General features: G+C 29.9%; 1 protein-coding gene across 1 annotated transcript in view; it reads left to right on the plus strand.

The window, feature by feature from the left end:
* Positions 1-3,348, plus strand: part of LOC129225777 (sorting nexin-29-like) — a 58,355-nt gene extending 55,007 nt beyond the window's left edge. The window contains exon 22 of the mRNA XM_054860286.1: positions 337-3,348. Coding sequence (XP_054716261.1) covers positions 337-445 — 109 coding nt within the window. The 3' untranslated portion in view covers positions 446-3,348. The remainder of the gene's footprint in view (positions 1-336) is intronic.
* Positions 3,349-10,973: the final 7,625 nt, after the last annotated feature.

Raw genomic sequence — 10,973 nt, forward strand, 5'->3', positions numbered from 1 at the left:
AAAAAAAAAAAAAATAATAATGATAATAAAAAGAGAAGGAAAAATAATAACATTATTTTACTGTGAGCAAGCATAAAGTTTTTGAAATTTGTTGCCTAACTATACTAAATTAAGTGCTACAATTGACAGTCGGGCAGACGCATTAAAGTACCAGGATTCTAAGACTTCCTCTTTTGCTTTTATATGACATAGGGTATAAAAGAGAAGAAAAATGGTCTCTTTTCACTGTAGATCAAGAGAGGACAGGCGACTCTAAAATTAAGGGTGCACATTGTGTTGAATATTTGAAAATATTTTTTTGTTTTTCAAACATACGAATTTTAATGTATCTTTTAGGGATCAAATGAATGTTCAGAAGAAAATCCGTAACAATCGATCTCGTCAAATGGACAACCCTGCATTGGACCAAGACCAACAAACAGTTCCTCATTACACTGGTTTGTGATACAAATTGACATTCCAGTTTGTGCATGTAATTGCTATGTATTTAGCACATATTCCAACATGCGTAAATTGTGCATATTGTTGCATATAAATATTACATTTTTCATTTATGATGGATAAATTGCTTTTAAGAAATCAATTTGATCAATCAAAATGAATTCAATTTTTGTATATTTGTCTTGTAAGGAGTGATTAATGCATCTGTGAATAAAATAAGCAGTAAAAGGAATTTTTGAAATTCAAATTTGGAAATGCAAATTATTTTGCATTGGCTTATTTGTTATGTAATTCGAATCGTGTTTATGAATGTTGTTATTTTGCTTACATTTTGTACCTTTGAAGTTTATGAAATCTTTCTTCATAATTGATTTATGTTAAAAATTTGTTCTTCTAGTCATACTTTTGAGTTACTGTAAAATAAAAAATGGTAAAAAAAGCTTATGCATGGTTAAAAAAAGAAAAGATAACTATTTTGCTATACACGTGTTCATTGAAAACAAGAAAAACACTGAGACATTGCCAAAAACTAAAAAAAAAAAAAAAAAAAAAAAAAAATCAGCTGAAAGCTAATAATTTGTCAGTTTTCAGAAATCTCTTTCTTCAGCGTTGGTATCGAATGGCTGAAGCTGTAAGAGTTGCTTCAACTTTAATTATAAGTAAAAAGTTTAATATCGGCTTTGTATAAAATGTTAAGTGCATTTCAGAAAAAAAAAAAGTCTATTACAATTGTGCTTTAATCATTCTTCTTTTTGTATGAACAAAAATTTATTTTCACATGTATTTCATTAATTTCTTTAAATCATCTTTTAGTATTACTCAAATATCGTTTCATACATTGTGTAAGTTTTTGCAATGCACTTTGTTTTGCTGGAACTATGTTTTGTGCTTGTTTTTTTCTGTTTATAACAGTATTATATTTCATCTTCCATTTGAGAAAATCCGATCTTTATTAATTTGATTGATTTTACTCTGTTACTAAGAGATATATGCAATCACTATACAGTGGAACCCTGATTATGTTTTCTGTCCGACCATCAGTGATAAAAAACGCTCCAAGTGGGAAAACGTAATATTTGGATCTCTGTAAAAGAGTTGAGCCTATGTTTAAAATTGTCCAATGAAATATTGAGAAAAATGTGTAATCTTTACTTGTTTTTGTTTTTAGCTACAATTTCATTTATAAGCATTTATAGCTGTGTTAACATTTTTTTTTTGCAAATTTGCATCTTGGCATTCACAAATAAAAATAGTTTGAGTTTTTTTTTTTGCTTAGAATCACTTTATCAGTTGTGGGGCACCCTCCATTATTCTTCTTTGTCTTCATCATCTTTATCCAAAATGGGTAGTAAATCTGATATTGTAGGATTCTGATGAGACAATACATGCGTCGCTTCTGGAAAATTTTCTAAGAGAGTGTCAGCAGTTCTAGTCCTCAATGGTCTCTTAAGGAAATTTTCACAATCAAAAGAAATCCCTTTGGCACATGAAGGACAATTAGACTGAACAGAAAGGGTTCCATACCGGCTTCAAACAGCTATAAAACAAACTTATCTTAAAAAATTGAAATCTGAAAAATGTTTGTGTGAGTCTTACAGATGAAAAATTTTGATCTGTTTGTAGAGAAACGTATTAAGCGGACTTTGTGAAGAAGAGTAACGTAAAATCCAGAATAGTTTAACATTATCAGTGCAGTAAACTCCAATTATATGCAGGGCGGATTGTCTGAGAGTCATTTAGCCATCAGGAACATGTCTGTTTGCAGTAAAAAGCAAATACCAATGGGTGTTTTTTTTTGACGAAAATTGTAAATGAACTCTGTTGTTTTTGTTTTATTTATTTAGTGTGCTTTTTTATGGTACAGTGAAACCTGTGTAAGTTGACCACTTGCGGTGCACTACTTTAGTGGTCAACTTAAACAGATGTCAACTTACAAAGGTTAATTTATATGATAAGGCCTTATTCCGTGCCTGAAAAAAAGCGGTCAACTTACAAGGGTGGTCAACTTCACAGGTTTTACTTACTGTACATACACTTGTTCTTTATTGATGTTAAGTTCTGTTGTGCAAAAATATGAAACATTTTTACTGTACTGTATATATTTTCATTTTGAAGAAAGTATTATGTGGATGCCTCAATCGCCAAAATGATTAACTCCATAAAACAAAAAGTATAGAAAAGTTATGAAGAAGATGGTGTTATCCATAGGAGTGAATAGGCCCTCGTGTTACGTTACATTTTCTGCCATCACATGGTCAGAACTGTACTGAACCAAAACTTTAATATAAATTAACATGCTAAGCATTGATAAAGCACTAGTAAAGCAGAAATGAAGATTTTTTTAAAAAGTGGAGTTAATCAATTTGGCAATTGAGGCATCCATGTATCAATACAGCTAAGTTTTTGAGTAAGGAATTTTTTTTACCTTATTTATCCATCATTTTTCGGTTTAACCATGATTTTTATTATCCGCCGCACTTATGCCCCCCTCAATTCTGCGGAAAATCGGGAGTTTACTGTATAGCCTTTTTCAGGAATCAGCAGCATATGACGTCCGAAGCGCGATAACTTATGAAACGTACAACATAAAATCGGGGTTCCACTGTTGTACATTTTGATTTGCTAAACTAGTTTACCGAGTATTGTACTTAAGATTTTGCAAATTATGTACATTTTTTACTTTTATAGTCAAATCTTTGAAGTAATTCAATAATAAGGATGTTGTTAGATAGTTTTAGACATGCAGTTTAGGTAAGATCTGGGCTGTGAGATTTTAGAAAAGCCCAAAACAAATAACATTTTCTAAAAATGACGGCTTTTATTAAGAAAAACATATTTTCCCTCCTTGATATTCAAAAACTATTGTAATAATACCATGTTTGTAAAAAATTACATTTATTTATTAGATTAATGCATACCCTCCAACATTGCCCATCCAGTTATCAGTAGCATACAGATGATGAGATACATATGATGAGCAGTATAACTTAATTAAGACCAGCACCTTTAAAAAATTATTTTAGGAATGTACATGGCATAACATTTCATTGCGTTTTAGTGTAAGTATTTTCAAATTATGTTAAATGTTTATTTTAAACTCCATATTTTTTAAGCATTTTTATGAGGTTTGTTTGATAATAAGTAACAATCTGTGTAGAAGGTTAAATAATTAAAAATATTTTACAACCAAACACAAAATGCAACACTTCAATGAGTTAGATTTATGAATTAACAGTTGACATAAAATGAGATTTTTTTTTTTTTTCAAAATCAGGCATAAAAGTGGTAGTTTGAAAATAATCTGAGCTCTGTGCAGATAGAAAATGATTAATTGTAAAAAAAACACACATAGATTTTTATTTCATTATACTATTGAACATTGAAAAATATTATGCTACAAATTTACAAACTAAAATCAAGGGAAAAAATAAAATGTAAAAATTAAGTATGAGCAGTTGATAGTGACACTGAAATTTCAAACATGACACTCAAGATTTGATGACTAAAATGGTCGATGTTGGCAGGTTTTCATAAAAATTAAGTTTTAACTGATACAGTCGACTCTTGATAACTCGAAGTCCAAGGGACCGGCTAAAACGTTCAAGTTATTGGTAGTTCGAGTTATGGGAAGTTTCCACAAGTCTCAAGAGTTTGGGACCCAAAGAAAACTTCGAGATAAAGGAATATTTGAGTTATCGAGATCCGACTATATGTGGTCGAAATTTAATTAAGTAATCAATTTCATACTTATAACGTTAAGCATACTTCATATGCCACCGTCATTAAATAGAAGCTTTCACCTTTTGATTAAATCCCTCACTTATAATATTTTAGAAAACATTTTTAGCTTCTTTTCTAGATCTACAACTTATTTTTATTGGGTTCAGGTAAAAGTAAAAAAATGAAACTATTTGAGTAATAAATATTTAAAAAAAACATTACTGCTTGGCACCTTCCTGCTTGTGACAAAGCCACAACCAAGTTCTATAACTCAAATATAACCTTACAACCCATTTTGCAAAGATTAAATTGATTCTATTTTAATGCCTTCATTTTCTTTTGCTTATTACAAAGTTGGAAAAAGAACTTCAATAAAATGCTTTTGAGAATTAATTCTGACCCCTACCTGATTATTATTATTATTTTTATATGTTTTTTACAACTTGCGTACTTATTTATCATGTTGTACTGTTTTTGTTGTGAATTGTATTATTGCAATTTGATTTGTTGTAAATATCAGAATTTATGTACATTATAAATATATTTTTATTTTCTGAGATCTGAATTGATGATCTGAAAGTTGTATCAACATTCATAACTAGTTAATTCTTTTTAATTCTTCAACTAAACTAAATTTTCCAAAAGAATTGCATTAAATTATTTAAGACAAGAACATAAACAATACACAATTTAATCAAATATCTTTGGAAAAAATGATAAAAATGTTTTTTTTTTTTAATTATTATTATTATTGTAAAATTTATTTGAAAGTCAATACATGACATGCTCCCCTCCCCTATTTCACTGTAATCTTGTACAAGCCATAGATTATATTATTTTAAAATAATCATTTAAAAAGGTATCCAATATGATTGGGAATGTTTCAATTTATAATTGGAAAAATATTCTTGAAAATGTTTTTCACATGAGAGCTTAAAGACTATATTTAGCTTCATAGGCGGCTGGTGCACCAAAAATGTGGAGGGTCAAAGGAGTGCTGTGGGGGTGGGGGACAGGTTAGTTGGGCGATACCTCTACAGCTGACTTTTTTTTATGAATTGAAGTTTAATGTTTTTCTTCATTAAATGACCTCCAAAAAATTCGGCATCTTTCAAAGTTTTATTTTATAGCTATTTTCTTTATCATATAGCTGTTATTGGTAAATAAAAAGCGACAACATCTCCTATGTGTAGTTAAAATGAACTAGAATATTTCATTTGCCAAAATGTAATGCAAAAAGGAAGGAAAAATGTCTTTTAGCATCAAAACCCATGAAATGTAATACATCATTCAGCAAAAAATCATGAAAGAAGCAATTAATCATCATTAATAAAGAAATGTATATTTTCTAAAGCATTAAAAGATTTGGTATCGCTGTACAATTGTCAAAATGACAATATAGTTTTGATGCCTTTGAAAATTAGTTGCAGTGAGCAAATTATTTTTTGATTGACAAAAGTGGAAAATTAATGAAAAATAGAAAAACTAAATTATAACTTTTCAGAGGATTATGTGATATGTGTAGTTTTATAAATTGTGAGACTGAGTGTATAAAAACAAGTACTGTTGAATTTCTAGATGAAGGATTAATAAAGAAATCTAGAAAATATACACTGTACAAAATCAACCACTGCCAAAGATAAAGATATATTTGCAAATAAGGATGTTAAAGATTTTGTATATTACCTAAAAATAAATTATGGGTGTGATAGTTTTAGTAATTAAAAAAGTTTTTCAATTTTCCTTTCCATAATAATAACTCCATAATTATATAGTTAAAACATGCTTTTGGACATAGTAGCAATATTCTAATAGTATTATCTAGAAGGGTTCGAAATTAAGTGGTCCGCAGGTCCCAGAATATAAAAACATTCATTGAACCAGCAGAATATAAATTTTAGTGGTCCATGGGACCAGTGAAGTTTTTCTGTTTTCCTTTCAAAAACTTTTTAAAACTGTCAAGAGAAAGTGCATTTTTACTTTCAATGTTTAAGTCTGTTTTGCAAGAAAAGGTATGTTAAAAAATTCCTACTACACTAAAAAATATTTTGTGTGTGGCCATCGCAGTTTCCCTCTCTCAAAACAACAACGGAGAAATAAAAATGTTGGCTAAAATCCCCGACTACTATTACTGTTACTGAAAGATGCCCTTGCTGCTTTATGTTCTTGTCCAGTCACTCGGACATTTCTGTTAAGAACAACAGATTTTGACTTGGTTTATGTTTTTTTTCCTTTTATCTTTTACTAACAAACATACCCAGTGTTGCCTGGGTTAGTAATAATATTCAGAAACAGTTTATGCTTTCCTTTATTTATTTTTAGCTGTGGCCCGTTGTTTCATCCACATTAATAAGACAGCAATGTATTAAAAAACTGTTTTAAGTGCATCATGTTATGATATATAGTATATACAGGTAGTTATCAAAATAATGGAAACACTTATGAATAAAAGTGACATTTTTGAATGTGCTTCGTACATAATAAAGAATAAAACTAGATATCTGGTTTTTTTTTTATAAATAGCAATTTACATATTCTGGTAGTATATGGTGGATTAACCGGACCTCTCAAATTTTAAGAGGCCAAATTGTTGGAGCGCGTCTAGCTGAAGCAAGTGTAACTGAAACATCTCAACTTTTTGGTGTTTCTAGAGGTACAGTATCTCAAGTCATGACAGCATACACGCAGCGCGATAAGACAAGCTCAGCAAAGCAAAATAGTGGACAGAAAGAGAAGCTTAGTAAAAGAAAACGACGGTATTGAAGACGATTGTAATGTCTAAAAAGCAAACAATATCAGCAAAAATGACCAGAGAACTCAATCACCATCTGGATTCACCAGTGTGAGTGATTAGAGTCAGAAGGCACCTTTATCAACAGAACATTTATGGCAGAGTAGCGATTCTCAACACACTTGTCACAGAGTGTTTCTATTATTTTGATAACTACCTGTGTAGTAATCCTGTGTAGTAGCACCTTTACCCACATCAATTATTTTCCGTTAAATAAGAAAATCAAAAAGAAAAAAAAAACAATAATAAAATAATTGCAAACCCTTGTTTTATAAATTAACTAGCATTCCCGTACCCGGCATTGCTCGGGTAATGGAATTAGCAGGGGTTAACAGTGTTTGGTGCACCTAGTTTCGAAAATCCCCTGTAATAATTACTTATTACCTATAATTTTTTCTAATTAAAGTATTGATTATCTTTGCAAACACAGGCCATCCACATTTTACTGTCATACCTATGTTTAAGCAAGAACTTCTTTGTGTACAACATTTTTAGTTTTTTTTCTGGTGCTAAAATTATTAAGCTGCTTGATGAACTGACTTTGGAGCAAGCTACATAAAATTGGCCGTGTTTGAAAAAAAAGTCTTCTCTTAAATTGATTCCTGCTACTTTTAATGTCTGTCCTTGTGACTTATTAACGGTTATTGCAAAGCAAACTTACAGGAAACTGCACTCTTCTAAATTTCAAAAGGATAGTCCACCTGTGATGATGTTCTTAAAAACTCCGTTTCTAGTATTGGAAAAATAAAAGCAAAAGACAGAAACATTATTATTTGACTAGAGGAAAGCCTTGAATAATCACGTGAGAAACAAAAACAATATCAAATTTAAAATTTGATATCGACCAAAAGTTGAGATGAAGTACTGAATAATGATTTGAATGGAGGAAAACCTCTGAAAATAAGGGATTTAAATTTCAATGACAGGTTTTAATTTCAAAGATATTAAGGGGTTTTAATTAATTTCTCCCAAACTAATTGATATTTCAAAAAATCCTTTCTTAGTGGATACTTTCGTAATCATGTGGACATGCCTGCCAAATTTCAAGTCTGAGGCTTCAGCGGTATTGGCTGTGCGTTGATATATATATGTTATCTCAGGACATTGATTTTTATATATTAAGATTAATTTTTAAATGACTTGGGTAATAAATGCTGAAAATTTCCTGTTCGCAGCCGGGTTCGAACCTGAGATTCTCTTTACCGACTGACCTATCTGTGTAACAAAAATTCGAGCTATTAATGCAAAAAAAATTCATCATGATTATTATTGATTTAATTTCAATTTATTGCTGCTTCACCCCTATTAGTCATAGCGTAATGTTATATGGCCTATAGCCTTCCTCAATAAATGGACTGTTCGACACAAAAATAATTTTTCAATTTGGACCAGTAGTTCCTAAGATTAGCGCATTCAAACAAACTCTTCAGCTTTATATTATTTGCTTAGATATTTCATTATTTAAAAAAAGAACTCAAGATTAGACAGTGCGTATGGATCGAAAATTGTGTCTAAACCAGTGACATTTTGGTAGTAACTGGTTCATGGGACCCGTGACTTTTTTTTTTCCGAATTTTATACCCCTATCTAGCATTGTACATTTAATTGTTATTGTGGCATTATAATTTCAATAAAAGCTGATTACATTATTCAATATTTTTTTTTTCAGGTTTTATTTTTATTATCTAACAAATCATCTATTTAAAGAGTTTTTTTAAACTCTTTGTGCTCATAAGGGCTTTAAAATTTTTCTCTGTGGAATTATTATTAATTTCATTATTATTATTACTTTTGTTTTAATTTCATTGTACGAACGAGAAAAACAATAAGCAGTAAGTTACCACTAAACCACCCTTAAGCCAGAGCTATTCCAGACGGAGTCCATAACAAAGACAGAACTGCAGCCTCTGGATGTCATAATCGAGCTGTCTGTATATTGCATGAAAAAAAAAACAATACTGTTAAATAGTATCGCATTTAGTCAAAAATATAACCTCTCAGCAGGGCTTAATTTGCACAGTTCCTGCACTTTTCAATTTCACATGAATTTTTACAATCTTCTAAAGAATATAGGGGGCACTTCTTTTGTTATAAATTAAGCCTTGCCTCCCAGTAAGAAGAAAAAACCCTTCCACATTGTATTGCTATGGCAATACAACGTGACTTCTGAAATTTTTGTAGACACTTAAAATTTTGTTTTGTATGTTAATAGTTATTGTTGTTGAATGAAAAATAAGTTTTTTTCTACAACAGTTTTTATGCTAACATTTTAAATCTGGACAATATAATTATCAAGCATACAGACTTGGTTTTGATATGCATATTTTTAAAAGTACTTATTTAAATACTGCGCCTTACTTTCACCTAAATTTTCATGTAATGTAAATGATTAGAAGCAATTTATCATATGCATGAAAATAGTTTTTTGAAATTTTAAGATGGGTATAGGAAATAAAATATGTGAAGTGAAAATAATTTTTATGTATATGATTTATGTAATTTTCTTTTTATGTCAAGTCATGTTTTTGTTTGAAAAATGATGTACGATATAGTTATTTATTTATTGAAAACAATTTGCTTTTGTATGATGCAAATATGTAAAATAAAATCGTATGTAAAATGTTTCATTACAATTATTCAGATGACATTTTTAAGGAAAGAATTATTGAATTTTGTGTTAAATGTTATTGTGAAGGAGAGAAGAGCACACATTGAAACATGGGGCACCTTGAGACAAAAGCTATAATTTCGCAAATACTGAAAAAAAAAAAAAGGTTATAAAAATTTTCACCAACTGATATTTGTTTGCAACTGTCAACTTGCTTTTTACAAGCTTAATAAGTTAGTTTTATGTATATTGAGTAATATTTCTTAGCAGTCTTGTTCTTAATGATTTACTTTGTCAAAAAAAGAAAGTTTTTTTTATGTGTTCTAGAATGTTGCGCCTAATCATTTCTTTTGGAAATGAACTGATGAATTAGTTAGGTACTTGAGACACGAATATGAAGGTACGTTGTAAGAAGTTGAAAGCATAAAACATGTTTTGATAAATATTTTGTTTGGTGACAGCTTTTTGTGCTCTATATACTTTATAAAATATACAAAATAAATATCTTTGGGAAAGGGGTGGGGCAAACCCAATTTTCTGAGCCATTAAGACTTTTAAAATGATTTTTTTCTCATGCAACTACATCTCATGTAACATTTGGTTGCTTCTGGATCCTCTGAGCTAGTTAATTCTATTTTTATATGTTCAATTTTGAAGAAAGGTCAGACTCCCCCAGTAACCAACACTGAAAAATCAGTTGGAGATTGGACACCAATCCAGGGTTGGCAAAAACCCTTTTTTTAAAAAAAGCTCATGGACCCAGGGTTTTTTAGATAAAACCCAAAAAACCCCAACTAAAGCTGGTTTTTTTTTTTAAAAAAGAAATGTGGGTTTTTTTAAAAGGAAAATGTAGGTACTTGTAGCATATTGTAGCGTAAGTATATGGAAAAAGCACAAAAATTGTCTTGGGGTAAAAAAAGCTGAAAAATTCAGCGTTTTCTGTAGAAAAGTATAAAAGACAACGCAACCCAAGAATGGTGAAGTTTCAGATTTTTTAGCTTCCATAATTATCAACAGTTAAGGCAAAGTTACTTCTTGAGTGATAAAATCTCTTGTTTGTTTTTAATTACTACATTTTTTTAAAAAATTTTCTTTATTGTATTTCATTTTGTTATGCAAAACTACTGTCTTCAAGTAGTTTAAATCCCTTTTTACTGAATTCCAGCTTAATCAAGACATTTCCTTGAATTTTATGTTGCCTGTTTTTCTACTTCTGTGTACAGAGTAAGAAATTTTTTAACGTTTTCATAAGATAATGAAAAAAAAAAAAAAATGATGCATCCTATTCTGTTTTCTGTCCGACCATTTGTAACATCTGTTAATTTCTAAATAATATACCTTGTTTATTCGAGATTTGTGACATGTTGGTTTGCAGAAAATAATTCAAATGAAAGTCTTTTAGCTAGAGTAGTT

This window comes from Uloborus diversus, chromosome 7 (genome assembly GCF_026930045.1).
Source record: "Uloborus diversus isolate 005 chromosome 7, Udiv.v.3.1, whole genome shotgun sequence".
NCBI lineage: Eukaryota > Metazoa > Arthropoda > Arachnida > Araneae > Uloboridae > Uloborus > Uloborus diversus.